This window comes from Pelobates fuscus, chromosome 7 (assembly GCF_036172605.1).
Source record: "Pelobates fuscus isolate aPelFus1 chromosome 7, aPelFus1.pri, whole genome shotgun sequence".
Taxonomy (NCBI): domain Eukaryota; kingdom Metazoa; phylum Chordata; class Amphibia; order Anura; family Pelobatidae; genus Pelobates; species Pelobates fuscus.
In genome coordinates this window covers 128,861,469-128,878,112 of record NC_086323.1, presented here as the reverse complement: position 1 = coordinate 128,878,112, position 16,644 = coordinate 128,861,469, and the positions used below count along the sequence as shown (strand labels likewise).

At 45.8% G+C, this 16,644-nt stretch overlaps 1 protein-coding gene across 4 annotated transcripts; it reads left to right on the top strand.

Annotated features, from left to right (window-relative positions):
- The first annotated feature begins 115 nt into the window (after window positions 1–115).
- GLYCTK (glycerate kinase) lies at window positions 116–16,157 on the top strand. Of its 4 annotated transcripts, none has more exons than XM_063427487.1 (5): window positions 116–172; window positions 10,888–11,263; window positions 12,939–13,090; window positions 13,406–13,581; window positions 14,961–16,157. In XM_063427487.1, exons 2-5 carry the CDS (start codon window positions 10,899–10,901, stop codon window positions 15,837–15,839), a joined length of 1,572 nt encoding a protein of 523 aa, XP_063283557.1. In that variant the 5' UTR covers window positions 116–172; window positions 10,888–10,898; the 3' UTR covers window positions 15,840–16,157. The 4 variants fall into 4 exon arrangements, with proteins under 4 accessions (XP_063283557.1, XP_063283558.1, XP_063283556.1 ...); XM_063427488.1 differs by lacking the exon at window positions 116–172 and adding an exon at window positions 191–232; XM_063427486.1 differs by lacking the exon at window positions 116–172 and adding an exon at window positions 8,567–8,872.
- The last annotated feature ends 487 nt before the right edge of the window (window positions 16,158–16,644 follow it).

Here is a 16,644-nt window from a genome sequence, read left to right as displayed (position 1 = left end):
CCATTGGCTGCTGGCATAGCCAACGTCTTGCGTTTCCATCGCGCCATCTTAGGTGTGGCAGAGAGCGCACATGTGAAAAGCGTGCGTGTCGCGTTCAGCTGTCCGCCATGTTACGAGTGGCAGCAAAGTGAACCTGTCAATGCAGGATCTGGCTGGCACTTACTGAATAAGCGTGAGTTATCTGCACTATTGTGTGTTTTGATTCCGGGTGGTGTAATGCGTGTTATATAATGTAAGCTACCCTCCCTATTTCAGATTAAGAGGTGGGTTCAATTAAACGTGTTATTGTCATGCCATTCCTTATATCTCCAGTAAAAATGTATATGTAAAATCACCTGGAAGAAAAAAAAAACAGACAGTGAATAGTATAATTGGAAGTACAACGAAGTTGGGATTTTTTTCTAAATCACATGTTTCTGTTTATGCAGCCCTAGACACACCTCCCCTGACTGTGACTGACAGCCTGTATGAAACAAAGATTTCCCATTCAGTCTGATGTAACTTACTTTAGAAGTTTTTATCACATATTCTGTAAATTAAACTTTAATTACATACAGGGTCTAGCAAGCTTTTAACAGATCAGGAGATACTAAATTCCTAAGTAAATAGAATTTGCAATAAAGGAAGTGCAAACATTAGATCTCACTTTACAGGAAGTGTTTAGGGAGGCTGTGCACATTACTTAGTTACTTGCAGGGAAGTGTAACTAGCACAAACAAAAGATTTTACTCCTAAATGGCAGAGAATTGAGCAGTCAGACTTCAGGGGCATGATCTATACACCATACCTGCTTCATTAAGCTAAATTTATTTTGGTGATTATAGCATCCCTTTAAATTCAAAATTCACTTTAAATTCTAGACCTTTGTCACTACAGCAAATACAGAAATTGCAGAAAATAATACTCCTTTTCATCTATAGTCATAGTTTGACTATTATTGCCTAGGTTTTGCATATCTGTTCTCATTCAAATAAACCCATGTGAACTTTTAAAAACTAAAAAACTAAAGACGGAATTTCAGTTTTTTTAGGTTAAACTATCACATTTTGAAAACATTTAGAAAATAGCTTTTTTAGCTTATTTGTTATGTATTTAATTATAAATCCATGTGATAAGATTAAATAACTCTTCTATTATCTGGGATTTTAACAAAGGAAACTATTTAAAGGGACTCTCCAGGCAGAGTAGTTTACTCACCTCGTTCCAGCGCCGGGAGCCTCTTGAAGCCGCGCCCCCTATTTCGTCAAATTGACAAAATAGGCGGGCGCGAGCAGGGAGCAATCAGACGCTTCCATTTGGAAGCGTCATTGCTCCCTTGTGCGCATGCGCATATACTTCAGAGGGCGGCATTCATGCTGCCCTCTGAAGTCCTGAGCGCACTACCGCGCATTCGCGCGGTGCGCGCGGCTGCGAGCTGAGCTGACTGACAGTTCAGCTTGCGGTCTTTGCCCGCCCCCTCTCCTCTCTGACAGGCTGAAGAGAAACTGCGCGCACACAGTGCCTTCTCTCTCCTGCACACGTCAGGCGTATCTTAATACGTCTGACGTGTACAAGGCCTTTTTAGGGCCCTACATGATAGGAAGTCCCTCTGGTGGCCACTGGAAGTATTCCTATCAATCAATGTAAATACTGTATTTTCTCACATTAGATTGCCTGCAGGGAGCTATAGATCTCACCTGAACAAATATATTAAGCTGTAGTTGTTCAGGTGACTATAGTGTCCCTTTAATAAAGTACAAATAGCCCTGTACCGAAGAGGGCAAAAGCCTTTCAATGCTGTACATGTATTTGGACTGCAAAATCCAAACATTGTTTTGTTTTTTACATTCTTTTTTTTTGCAAAGAATAACAAGCATACTTGTGTTGCTACAATAGCATTGACAGGCGTTTAATCTACATACATGGATATACTTTGCCATGACATGTGAAAAAATTGCACATATTTATAAGAAGCAGAGACTAAGTAATGTGTCTATACACTATGCTTGAGAAAAAATACGGAACATCTGGCTTTGTATAGAGGCCTGAGAGTTTTAACTAAGAATTCTACAATATAACATGCCTCTGGTAGAGTATACGAAAACATGCTTAATCACATTTTACATGTGGTGATTGGCAAGCTAGAGTTCCATTAATAGAAGTTGATTGCAAACCAGGTAGGCATAAGTTAGAGTAACGTGTAAGCTAAGAACAAAGGGTGAGTGAAAGTGCTATCTAGCTAGACATGATTCCTGACCCTAAATTAAACTGCTGCATAGTGAGCTAAATTGTCATGAGGAAACATCAACTGAAACTGGGCCCTCTGATAGGTAACTGCACTGCACAAATTGTAAAAAAAAAGACAATAATTAAACGCATTGTGGAGATTAAGAAGTAAGGCAGGCTTCATGGAGACTTCAAATACGACTGGCAATTTAGCCCAGATGGGAAAATCCAGTGTCGGCTGTAGAATATTGCATATTCTATGTTTCTATTAATTATATATAGATGCAGGGCCGCCATCAGGGCATGACAACCGCAACGGTTGTCATGGGCCCGGCGGTCCTGGGGGGCCCGGACTGCTCAGGTCGTCCGGGCCCCACATTCAGTGGGAACATACCGGGTCGCAGGGGGCCCTGCGACCCCGGTATGTACCCACTGGGCCAGCCTCTTCTCCTGGGGGGCCCAGCAGCCGGTCACCTCAGGGCCCCCCAGAGGCTGACCCTGCTGACAACAGGCGGGCGCGCGAGGGAGCACTCTCCTCTGAGTGCTTCCTCTTCAGCTCCCTCGCGCACCGTACTGATGTCGGAGCCGGAAGATGACGTCATCTTCCGGCTCCGGCATCAGTACGCGGCGCGCGAGGGAGCTGAAGAGGAAGCACTCAGCCAGGGAGAGTGCTCCCTCGCGCGCCCGCCGGGTGTCAGGACATTTGAGTGAGGGGGGGGGGAGGGAGGACATTTGAGTGAGGGGGGGGAGGGAGGACATTTGAGTGAGGGGGGGAGGGAGGACATTTGAGTGAGGGGGGGAGGGAGGACATTTGAGTGAGGGGGGGGAGGGAGGACATTTGAGTGAGGGGGGAAGGAGGACATTTGAGTGAGGGGGGGAGGGAGGACATTTGAGTGAGGGGGGGAGGGAGGACATTTGAGTGAGGGGGGGAGGGAGGACATTTGAGTGAGGGGGGGAGGGAGGACATTTGAGTGAGGGGGGAGGGAGGACATTTTGAGTGAGGGGGGGAGGACATTTGAGGGGGGAGGACATTTGAGTGAGGGGGGAGGGAGGACATTTGAGTGGGGGGGAGGGAGGACATTTGAGTGGGGGGGAGGGAGGACATTTGAGGGGGGGGGAGGGAGGACATTTGAGTGAGGGGGGAGGGAGGACATATGAGTGAGGGGGGAGAGGGAGGGAGGACATTTGAGTGAGGGGGGAGAGGGAGGGAGGACATTTGAGTGAGTGGGGGGGGAGAGGGAGGGAGGACATTTGAGTGAGTGGGGGGGGAGAGGGAGGGAGGACATTTGAGTGAGTGGGGGGGGAGAGGGAGGGAGGACATTTGAGTGAGGGGGGGAGTGGGAGGGAGGACATTTGAGTGGGGGTGGGGGGAGAGGGAGGGAGGAAATTTGTGTGAGTGGGGGAGAGGGAGGGAAGGGAGGAAATTTGAGGGAGTGGGGGGGAGAGGAAGGGAGGAAATTTGAGGGGGGAGGAAGGAAATTTGAGGGAGGGGGGAGAGGAAGGAAATTTGAGGGAGGGGGAGAGGAAGGAAATTTGAGGGGGGAGGAAGGAAATTTGAGGGGGGAGGGAGGAAGGAAATTGGAGGGGGAGAGGAAGGAAATTGGAGGGGGGAGAAGGAAGGAAATTGGAGGGGGGAGAAGGAAGGAAATGAGAGGGAGGGGGAGAAGAAGGAAATTGGAGGGGGGAGAAGGCAATGAGAGGGAGGGGGAGAAGAAGGAAATTGACGGGGGTATGGGGAGAGATTGACATCCATCACACACACACACAATGCACCCCTTGCACACAGAAAAGCACACAATGCATTACACACAGACACACATACACAAGCAATGCATCCCTTACACACAGCAACAAACAATGCACCCCTTCCACACACTCAGTGCATCCCTTACAGGCACACACACACTGCATCCCATACATACACAAACTCACCTTGCAGCCCTTACACATACAAACACAGATTCACACAATGCATTCCTTACACACATCAGGACATCCCCCCCCCTGTGTAAAGGGCCCTCAAAAAATGGAGCTGTTTCCCATTCTCCCAGAACATAGATTTTTGTGACCACAGTTACAAACTGCCTCCAGAGAGCCTGTTCTACACCAGACCAGTGGAGCCAGACGGCAGCTGAAGCCCATCATCATCCTCATCTGGTTGTAAGTAGGCAATCTAGTATATTATTCGTGGCACTAATCTCTAATTTACCTCACATTAAAGGGACACTATAGTCCCCAGAACCACTGCAGCTTAATGTAGTGGTTCTGGTGTCTATAGCCTGTCCTTGCAGGCCTTTTAATGTAAACACGGCGGCACTGCAGCACTGTGTTAGTTAACATGGCAGATCATATGGGTGGCGCACTGTGATGTCACATGGGGGGGCGGCAAACTTTACTTTTGCCTAGGGCGGCAAAAATCCTTGCACCGGCCCTGCAGACACTGCATGCCTGTGGGCGGACTCGGGGGGGGGGGGGGGGGGGGACTCGGGTGCAGGCGCCGGGGGGCCCAGACCTTGAGCTGTGTCAGGGGCCCCAAAATTTCTGATGGCAGCCCTGTATAGATGTGTGATAAGATACAGATGGTCTAAATCACATGGCTTTCTTTGCCTGAGAGCTCTGGAATGTGGATTTGGGGGTCTTGTCCTTATATGGCTAGAGTTATAGTCTGACATCAGTATGGGCACATATATATAGTAACAGAGGGACACAAGGTCTCTCTTGTCTCTCTCTCTCTGTTGCTCTGTCTCTTGGCTCTCTCTGGCTCTCTCTCGATGTAAAGATGTAAGGATGTAAAGAAGTCCAGCAATTACCATCTGCTGTTGAATGTCCATTATCCTGTAACATCATTTGTTTTTTATTATGTATCAGTAACTAAGAATAAACCTGAAGAAACCGTAAGTCAGATTGCGTAGTAGTACTTATCAATAATATAGACATATATTATTGTGGCGAGCATTTGGCCAAAGACTATATATACAAAAGACGTGTATATATATCAATCAACTGAAGACAAGAAGAAATTAAGACGTTTTAACAGTGACGATTCCAACTAGTTTTTACATCGGCCAATGCCCAGGCTCGGGAATCAATGGGGGATAGCTGTGAGGTGCCACAATACAGGGGCTAGGCATGGTATTCCTCCAGCCCCAGGCCATAACAAAGGCCTGCATCTCGGGGGAGCGTGGCCAACTGCTGAGAGAGACGGACGCGTTTCTGAGGAGCTCCGTACAAGTGACTGAAAAAAAGAGACTAAAAAGCCAGTTAAACGGCGCCCAACTGCGGCCACACACATGCCTCACACACAGAAGTCAATGGGGAGAAGAAAAAAAAATTCCACCCACCTGAGACACCCAGAATGTCGGATATTCCCGACAAAATGGTGCCCGAGGCACCTAGTGAAGAGGAGGCCTCCGAGGACTCTCATTAAGATAGGGAGAGCCGTACCTTGTCCCCAGCAGACGCAGGGGCCCGTTACCAGGACTCCGAATCGGAGGAAGACTCATCCCCAGCAACTAAGCGGGATATACGAGATCTCTTAGCGGAAATGAGTGTGGAAGGCCGACCTACTGGGCACTCAGAAAGAGGTGGGGAACCTCCAACAGCGGCTGACAGCAGTGGAGTCAAGGGAAGGTGCAAGGGAGCTCCAACTACAGCACTCCCAAGACTCGATACAGGCATTTAACTTGCAGTTACAAAAGCTCACGCGGACTGTCACGACAATGGAGACACGGCACAGATGGCAGAATGTCCGCCTCCGAGGGATACCAGAGAGTATCAAAGGGGAAGCCCTGCTGCCCTACATCCTCCGCCTACTATCTGTAATGGGCATAAAAGGGGGCGCTGAGCCAAACATGATAATCTCTGCGTTCAGAATCCAAAAAGCTGCAACAGCTCCTAGGGAGGCACCCAGAGACATTATAGCTATTACAAAGGACGTGGCTACCTGCTCTGCCATCATGTCCCGCTCCAGAGTCTTAGGCACAGTGTAAATGGAGGGCAGCGCAGTGGCCCTATATGGGGATATCCCATTTGCAGCACTTGTGGAACGACATCAGCTGGTACCAATAGCCAAACGGCTAAGGGACGTGGAAATTAGATACAGGTGGGGTGCAGATGGATCCCTGGCGGTACCACAGGGAGACCAGACACTTACCCTGTCCTCCAAAGATGACCAAACGCTATTTCTCCGGCAGCTGAACCTGCAGTAAAAAGACACAGAGGAACCACACACAGTGTCAGACCAAAAGCAACCAAAGGCCGAAGAAGGTATAACAAGTGGCAACTTTACCAAAGAGACACTCTTAGACTATACCACAAAGCTATCCATCTCTGGGCCTCCCGAAGACGTGAAGCACCTGTGATGAAAACTGGACCCAGATCACCCACTACGAATGCTGACCTCCCTGACTCCGCAATGCTGATGCGCATATATAGACAGTTCCTGTAGATTGTGTGTATATACTGAAATCTACACATAGTCTGTATACACCACTATCTGACATATACCCACCATGGCAACTTCTTAAAGTTACTTATTATTTATGTTTAATGTTTACAACAAATTATTCCTAACTGCAAAAATAAATAAATAAAGCGTGCATCTCAGAGCCACGGACTCGGCTACTCCTGTAAGAGTCCAAGTCCCTCCCTGGCGGGGAACAGCTTAAGTCCCTGATGGTCTGATACCGCCTGCAGCAACGGGACCTCAGCTTCCATGGTCGATGCTTTGGGAGTTGATCCCTGGTGGCCTTCAGCACACTTAGGCCAAAGTTGGGAAACTTGGGTGCTTGTCGGGAAGTTGCGCCCAGAGGGGTCCCACGCAGCCTCCTACTCTCTCTGCTCCACTTTCCCTCCTGATTGGTAATGCCGCAAAATGAGCCTCCAAATTTTCCCAGAACCTTTTAAAGATTCCATTCACGCGGGCCAGCATTTGTTCAACTGTTTCATGGGTCGGCTTGCAGTCATGAGATAAGAGTGGGTTCGCCATCTTGGGGGAATCTTATGCAGTGTCAGCTGCTTGAAATTTGCAGGGGTAAATGAGTGGAGCCAGTCAGTGGGGGACCGGTACAACTCCCAGCCGGGTGTGGGACAGCTATGTTCAGTGCCACACCACTAGCTAACGAATCAGGAGGGTGGCCGCCTCTTCTCGGTTCAATCTTGTGTAGGCCACAGGCCTTGACTCAGGAGATCTGGCTGCGGGAAGGCACATGTAAGGTATCCCCGAGTGCACTAACATCCCATGTACCGGGTGAGAGCAGATTGCGGGCAGAACATCCGAGTGGCCCAGGAATAATCCCCGATTTTGGTAGCCAGACGCACAAGCTCTAACAGAGCGCATCTAGTAAGCACAATATGCAGGCTCCGCCCCAAATCCAGACATTGTTCACACTATTCAACAATGTCTGGATTTTGAAAAGCAGATTCGCAATGTACCTGAATTTATTCTGGATTTCACCCAGCTGTGTTAGGGTTATGTTCTGTGGCAGATGGCATGCGTTTCAATATGACCCCCATGTCAGTATAAGGGGCATATCTACTAAACAAAGACCAGACAAATGCTGCTCACTGTAACCAAACACCGGAAGCAGGTCACATATTGTTGCCCAGTTACTAAAAATAGGCCCATTCCCATAGGAATAGTTCAGATTTTTCAGACTCATTCTAAATCTACAGTACTCTGAATCATTACAGCTACACTATAGGCACCCAGGCCATTTCAGCTCATTGAAGTAGTCTGGGTGCAGTGTTCCTTTTGCACTTAGTGCTGCAATGTTAAATATTGCAGTTCCGGAGAAGCTGCAATGTTTATATTGCCGCTCTGAGTCTGCCTCCAGTGGCTGTCTGCCTCCAGGCGTTTCCTGCATCGAAACAAACCTCTGGTCCAGTATCTGACGCTGGATATCCTCATGTTGTGCATGCGGACATCCAGCGTCAGATTTTTCCTCATAGGAAAGCATTGATTAATTTTTTTCCTGTGGGGAGGGCTAGCCCGTGCGCGGCAGTCGGGCGGAGTGTCGACCCAGTGCCAGGGACATCAGTGCTGGGATAAGGTAAGTAAATAAAGGTACTTAATTAACCCTTAATTTACAGGGGGACGAGGGAGGCAGGGGGTGTGATTGGGCCAGGAATACAGCTTTCCTGCACTATAGCATCCCTGTAAGTGTGAACAATGAACACATTTTGGTGTCTGAAATGCCCTGTACGGCATGGAGTGGCTTGGCCCTATTTGGTATACTTGACTTACATAGACCTTTTAGTGAATAACCCATCCAATTCGGCTGTTTTCGCATAAAATATGAAATTATCTTTGAATTATCAATCATTTGCTTCACATTAGCTGCCATTTTACGTTTATGCGCTACTATATATGTAAAAAATAATCCCATTTTTGTATTCCACCCCCTGAGTAAAGTAACTCTTGTTGATAATTAACTTAATTAACTTTTCTGGAAAGCTATTTGGGAGAACAAGCAATGGACTTTAGACTCAGACTATCTAAAACTAAAGGTTTTCTGCGAAGTTGGTGTATATTCTGTGTGGAGAATTTCATGGTGATGGGATAAAGGAAACCGCAGATCAAAAGAAATCTCCTGCACTGCCACTTCTGTTGGGTAACTTCTATGAATCAGCTGGATTTTTGGTGAAATACTACAATACAGTACTTCAGGTGAATTGCATGTTGCAATTTATTGCAGTGATACCTAAATTTGGCATTGCAGATGTTGACGAATTTCATTTCCCATGTCCCCAGTCTTTACTGCCACATTTTGCCATTACTGAATTATTGTGTTGGTAATTTAATTATTTTTTATTTTTTTTTGCTTGATTATTGTTGAAAATGTATTTAAAATTAATCCAGTTACCTCCAGGTCCAGATTTCCTGTAGAGTATATTAATGGGACGCTCTCAGTACCAGAACCAGTATAGCTCAATGTAGAGTGTTTGCTGTAAATTGCTTTTTATCAGTCTATGTGAAAAACAATGTTTTTTCAGACCTTTACATTTGTCCGTAAGGGCACCTATAGTGACTGTCACAGAGCCTATATAGTGGCTTCCTATTAAGGTGTAGGACTGACTTTCAGTGACTTCACACTCTGCATGTAGATGTCATTGCTCCCCAGAGACGTGCATTGATATAGTGCATCTCTATGAGGAGAGGATAAATGGCGCAGTGCTGTGATTGGCACTGTAGACCAACTTTTTTATGTTCGTGTTATTGGGGCCCATAAATCTAAAAGGTCAAGAAATAACTCTGTTAGAAATACACGTTAGAATTTCCCTTTAACGAGCAGAGCCATTTATTTATTTTTTTTAATTGTGTGGTAGTAGCAGAGAGCGGTGTGTAGAAGTCATAGCCACATCCACTATTTGTAGTACTGCTTTTGTTACAAAAACATTTTTGTGTTGTTTTTGTTTCTCTGCTAAGTTGGAAGGGGCATGTGTTGTCCAAAAAGCTGCAGTTCCCAATCTGTTTCGAGCCAAGGCACTCTTCGATAAGAATATTTCCAAGCAACACCTGTTTTCTTTTTAGTTTTAGTTTTGATTAATTGCCAGGTGAGAATAACAATTTTAATATTAATACAAATCATTAACAATTAAACTCTAAAGTCTGGATTCAACCTATTCGTATCCTGAATGCAATGTGCTCTTGACACCAGGGTACTGGTGACACATTGTAGTGGTTATGGTGCTTTGTCGGTTCCTTTGAAAACTAATTAACAATTTAGATTAAAGAAACTAGTTTCGTAGCTCCCAACATTTCAAATGGACAAACAGGGACACTTTAATTTTAGTGGTGTGAGTGGGGGTGGGGCTGTTCTGAGATGTTTTTAGTTGACTTACTATTAACAATTCATGAAACTAAAATATAATGTATACCATTAAAGGGTTACTCCAACCACCATGACAATTTGAATGATTTGAAGTGGTTGCGGTGGTCGGAGTCTAGATGTGCAGTGCTTAAGCTTGAAGATGTATTTGAGATGTATTTAATTGTGTCCCGCTCCCTCCCATTGCTGACTCAAACCTCAAACTGCACAGTGCTCTTTGAGAAGCATGTGTTTGGACCACGCGAGGCTCCTGTGACATTAGACGAGTGTGGAAGATCAGCACCAGGAGCTTCGCCCGACGCTGGATTGCAGGTGAATAAAACCTTTTCTTAAAGGACCACTATAGTGCCCTGAGGGTGCCCCCACCCTCAGGGACCCCCTCCCGTCGGGCTGGATGGAGAGGAAGGGGTTAAACTTACCTCTTTTTCCATTGCCGGGCGGGGAGCTCTCCTCCTCCTCCTCTCCTCCTCGACTGAATGCACATGCGCGGCAAGAGCCGCACGCACATTCAGCCAGTCTCATAGGAAAGCATTTACAATGCTTTCCTATGGACGCTGGCGTCTTCTCACTGGGATTTTCACAGAGACAGCCACTAGAGGCTGGATTAACCCATTTATAAACATGTTTATAGAAAAAATGGTTAACCCTTGCTGGACCAGGCACCCAGACCACTTCATTAAGCTGAAGTGGTCTGGGTGCCTATAGTGGTCCTTTAAAGGTTTTATGGGAGGGGAACCCAAGAATAATGCCCTATAAGAACTTTATCTACAAAAATGCAATGATAGAGCTCAATGTCCTTGATCTTAAAAGGGTCACACTATATTAAATACAGATTCTCTTTCCTTTGCTGCAGGATTCTGCCTCATGGCCAGAGTATTACAAATTCTGAGACTGAAACATTCTCTGTTTTACCAAACGCACAGGACTACAATGGGTAGTGTGCCTCTGCAGGAGGATACCCGAAAGATATTTTGGGCTGCTGTGTCTGCTGTGTTGCCACCTCACATGTTACAGAGGTCACTGAAAGTGACAGATTGTGGAGACTCCTCTGTCCTTGAGTGTGGAGGGATAGAGTTCTCTCTGAACAGGAATCTGTACCTGGTGGGATTCGGGAAGGCTGTGCTAGGTATGGCAGCCTCCGTAGAGCAGATTCTGGGAAAGCATCTTCTAGAGGGAGTGATCAGCATCCCACGTGGAATGGAAGAAAGCCTGAAACAAGCTGGGAGAAGGTATCTTCAGAGCACTTTAATGGGTATTTCTATTCTACAGCCTACATAAAAGGGTCCTGGTCCAGCACAAAACATTTTACTAGGCTAAAATTATACAGTGAGGGAAAAAGTATTTGATCCCCTGCTAATTTTAAACGTTTGCCTACAAACAAAACAAAAACCAGAAAAACACATGTAAAAAAAGTTATAAAGATTTGCATGTCAATGAGTGAAATAAATATTTGACCTCGAGTTAGTACTTGGTGGCAAAACCCTTGTTGGCAATCACAGAGGTCAGACGTCTCTTGCAGTTGGCCACCAGGTTTGCACACATCTGAGGTGGGATTTTGTCCCACTCCTCTTTGCAGATCCTCTCCAAGTCATTGAGGTTTCGAGGCTGACGTCTGGCAACTTGAACCTTCAGCTCCTTCTACAGATTTTCTATGGGATTAAGGTCTGGAGACTGGCTAGGCCACTCCAGAACCTTAATGTGCTTCTTCTTGAGCCACTCCTTTGTTGCCTTGGGTGTGTGTTTTGGGTCATTGTCATGCTGAGGGAAGGAGGTTCTCAACCAAGATTTGACAGCACATGGCCCTGTCCATCGTCCCTTTGATGCGGTGCAGTTGTCCTGTCCCCTTAGCAGAAAAACACTCCCAAAGCATAATTATTCCACTTCCATGTTGATGATGACGGGTGGGAATGGTGTTCTGTGGGTCATAGACACGAGTTGAGTTGATGCCAAAGAGCTTGATTTTAGCCTCATCTGACCACAACACTTTCACCCAGTTCTCTTCTGAATCATTCAGATGTTCATTGGCAAACTTCAGACGGGCCTGTACATGTGCTTTCTTGAGCAGGGAGACCTTGCAGGCGCTGCAGGATTTCAGTCCTTCACGGGGTAGTGTGTTACCAATTGTTTTCTTGGTGACTATGGTCCCAGCTGCCTTGAGATCATTAACAAGATCCTCCCGTGTAGTTCTGGGCTGATTCCTCACCGTTCTCATGATCATTGAAACTCCACAGAGTGAGATCTTGCATGGAGCACCAGACCGATGGGACTGACTGTTATTTTGTGTTTTTTCCATTTGTGAATAATCGCATCAACTGTTGTCACTTTCTCACCGAGCTGCTTGGCGATGGTCTTGTAGCCCATTCCTGCCTTGTGTAGGTCTACAATCTTGTCCCTGACATCCTTGGACAGCTTTTTCGTCTTGGCCATGGTGGAGAGTTTGGAATCTGATGTATTGCTTCTGTGTACAGGTGTCTTTTATACAGGTAACGAGCTGAGATTAGGAGCACTCCCTTTAAGAGAGTGCTCCTAATCTCAGTTCATTACCTGTATAAAAGGCACCTGGGAGCCAGAAATCTTGCTGATTGATAGGGGGATCAAATACTTATTTCACTCATTGACATGCAAATCAATTTATAACCTTTTTGACATGCGTTTTTCTGGTTTTTGTTTTTGCTATTCTGTCTCTCACTGTTAAAATACACCTACCATTAAAATTATAGACTGATATATTATATATATATATATATATATTTACTGAGGTGCTTTTTACCCAGAAAAGGAAAAAGAAGTAACACTAGTGGTTCTTTACCTAAAGCCTTACATGCTGATGTATAAAATGTCTTCCTATCTGTCTGTAAGTGTTCATAGTATGGGTGAAGGTTGATTTTGACCTGTTTCCTACAGAGAGATGCTGCTATCTTCTGGGTCTTCAATTCGAGTTATGGAAGGTGCAGAACACAACATGGCAGACGAGGCAGCACTGGAAGCTGCTGGTGAAATACAGAGCCTTGCAAAGAAACTGACGGAACGAGACATCTTGCTTGTGCTTATTTCAGGTGAGAGAGAGAGGAATGAAAGCAAAGAGGGGGGTGGAATTTACGTTATATGTTTATTGGATTGAAGGTTCTGAGAAGAAGGATGTTCATGCAAAGAGCAGCGAATATGGCAAAAGGGGAGGAGTATTCGAAATGGCAAGGGTACACAGAAGGGAAGAAGTAAAATAATGGAGGGGAGGGGAATTCATTTAAAGGGTTTGATGCCTACAGTAGGTCACAGCCAGCATGCAGTTCAATCTGTAACGATTTTCTGTGTTCTATAATGTTTCAGCTAATATCCGGTACTATTGTCCTTTCTTTTTCTTACTTGATCAGGTGGTGGCTCTGCTCTTTTGCCAGCTCCCTTTCCTCCGCTTACACTTCAGGACAAGCAAACTATAACCAAGCAGCTGGCAATGAAAGGAGCGACCATACAGGAACTTAACACTTTACGAAGAACTTTGTCTAAGCTCAAAGGAGGTGGCCTGGCCATGGCAGCGTTCCCTGCACAGGTTAGTTAATGCATGTGCAATTCACAGAGGCTACATTCAACTAAAATAGGAATAATGATTATTCCACATCTGAAATGGGCAACATTTGTGCTCAGTATAGCCTATATCAAAGCTATGTATATTATTTATTTATATTACCCATTCTTACTCCATATTCCTGGAAAGCTGAAGAAGAGGCCATCTGGGCTACTAAATTAAAAGAGAAAACAAGGGTAAGCCTAAGGATTAGACCAGTCGAGCTCAGGGCTTCCAGCTGTCAATGGAGAAGGTGTCCAGCGATCCAAGGTAAATTGTCAAACCCTTTGCAAATGGTTTGACTACTTACATTGGTTGGGCACCATATTAGAAGGTATTACCAGCATTGCCAGATCTTTTTGCCATTACCAGTGTGGGTTAGGGTCTGATTGGGAAAGAACATTGGATCCTATAAGTTAGAAACTTCTGCCCATATTACTACTGACTTCAAAATCTCAATTGCGCAGTGCACACCCAAACACTGTAGGCTCCATTTTAACCCATGCAACTGTCTCTGTGATAGAAACCTCATAGGAGTCATGTCTTGAATAATGCGCCCACTATAACACAGGAGGTCCTTCCAGCAAGCTCGTATATCAAGCGTTGTTATGACCCACACAGGCATACACAAGATCCATAAGAAAATCCATATAGCATAATAGGAGAGTCACCAGTATACTTACCCATAACGAACAAAAAATAGGGAAATCAAACGGAAAAAAAATTAACTAAAACAGAGACTTGCCTGGCAAGCAGCTCCTATAATCTTACCGGCGTGAGAATAGATAAAATAAGATTACGGATCATTCGATCCACCTTAAGAACCGAGGGATGCACTCTCAACCTAATGCCACTATAAATGCTACATTGGCATTTAGTGTTAATGGTGCAAAGACTGCTGCTTTAATGTTCTATAGAAAAGCATCAGTAATGTTATGGCACATGGCCCACTGGTTTCTGGGATTTGTAAAGCCTCCTATAGATATTTATTTACTTGCTGTTTTGTGTTATTTCATTAAATTAATTGATATTCACAGAAAAAGATCTTTATCTATCTTTAGCTAAATGATTGATTGCTTATTTTATTTTATTTTTATTCCTTCTAACAATTCTATTGGGTTAATTTACAATCTTCCATCTAATAATGTTAGTCATATATAACACCTAGATGTCTTCCTCAATCATCAATAGCAAGGTTCAAAGAGGCTTTGAGGACCATTTGTTGATTGATTCAATAGCACAATATATGGCTCAACTAGTATTCTTTATAAAGTGGCACCATGTCATGTATGTCTCAAAAAAATTAGATCTGTCCAGACTGATACACACATAGTTATTTTTGTTTTACTCTCTCTTCCTCACAGGTAGTCAGCCTCATTCTGTCTGATGTCATTGGTGATGACCTTGATGTCATTGCAAGTGGACCTACGGTTTACAGCTCTTACAGTGCAAAGGAATGTCTGCAGATATTGGACAAATACCACTTGAGAGGCACAGCACCTGGGGCTGTAGAACAAGTTATTCTCTCCAGATCTCCGACTCTATTGAATGACAATTTCAGCCATGTCCACAACATCCTGATTGGCTCCAACCTCATAGCCATAGGTGAGGCACAGAAGGAATCTATAAAACTGGGTTATCATCCTGTACTCCTGTCCACATCCATTAGCGGTGATGTCAAACAAGTCTCTCGCTTTTATGGTCTCCTTGCCCGAGTGATCTGCTCTATTATGACAAATAGTCCAGAGCAACAGCAGCTGCAACAAGAAATCCTAAGTCTAGTTGACAAGATGACCATTCCAAACCTCAAACTTGCTTATTGGTTGCAGGAACTACAAACATATGGGGATTTGGGAGCGGTTTGTGTTCTTTGTGGAGGAGAGATAACTGTGTTGGTACATGGGGAGGGAAAGGGTGGGAGGAACCAAGAACTAGCACTGAGGGTGGCTCAGGAATGGCATGATACTCAGGAAGGCATGAAGGATTGTGAGGTTCTGTTCTTGAGTGGGGGTACCGATGGGCAGGATGGTCCTACAGAAGCAGCAGGTGCTTTCTCCTATCCTGGGCTACTGATGGATGCTCAAGAAAAAGGATTAAATGTAGAACACTCTCTGAATCACAGTGACTCTAATGGTTTCTTCACCAGATTCCATGATGGCAGATACCTTCTGGTAACTGGACTTACAGGCACCAATGTAATGGATGTGCAGGTGCTACTGATACAGAAAAAAAGGAGACAATGAAAATGAACTGCTATTTCCCCACACACAATGGAGAGACAAAAAAATCACTATGCAGGGGCGGAGCCTAGCATCCAGGCTGAGCAAACGTGCAGAAACCAAGCTCCTGACCAAAACTGCTATTTTGGGGGAAAACCCCCCAGAAATCAGGCACGTCCTCTATCTGGAGGATAATAAGCGAGGAGGGGACACCCGGGGGAACCCTTTGACACCCGAATCCTGACACAAACACAAACCGCGAACTCTAAAAACCTGTTGAGGCCTACCAGGGATCGAAACGGGGAGAGGCGGCCGCTCTCCTCGCTAGAGAACAGGCACACAGACCCCTCACATCTCCTGTCTCCTACCCCCCCCCCCTTTGGACCGATGTGGGATATCCCGGTCTGCACCGGGTGCCTGGAACTTAACCACAAAGCCAAAGCCACGAGGTCGGACCGAGAAGGCTAGGTGAGCCACGTAGCACCCTCAAGATGGCTGCCGCAGCACGATCCCAGCACAGCCCTGTAAGCCAGACAGACCAGAGCTGGAGGGAGGCCTTTGAGGCCCGGTTTGAGGTTATTTGCCAAGCCTTCTGGGACCGCATTGCCAAGCGTGGACCCCTGCTTACCCCTCCTGAAGCGGTACCTATCTGCCGAGCAACAGCGGATACCTGTCCCTCTTCTGGGCCGGGAGCCTAACTGGAGAAATCTCCAGGCCGCAGTCCGACCACCCGCGGGGAAGACCGCAAGCCGGAAACCCCGGGGACCCACGATCCAGCCTCAAGTCAGAGGGGAATCCACGGACGGAGGGGGCTAGCTCCCTTTACAGC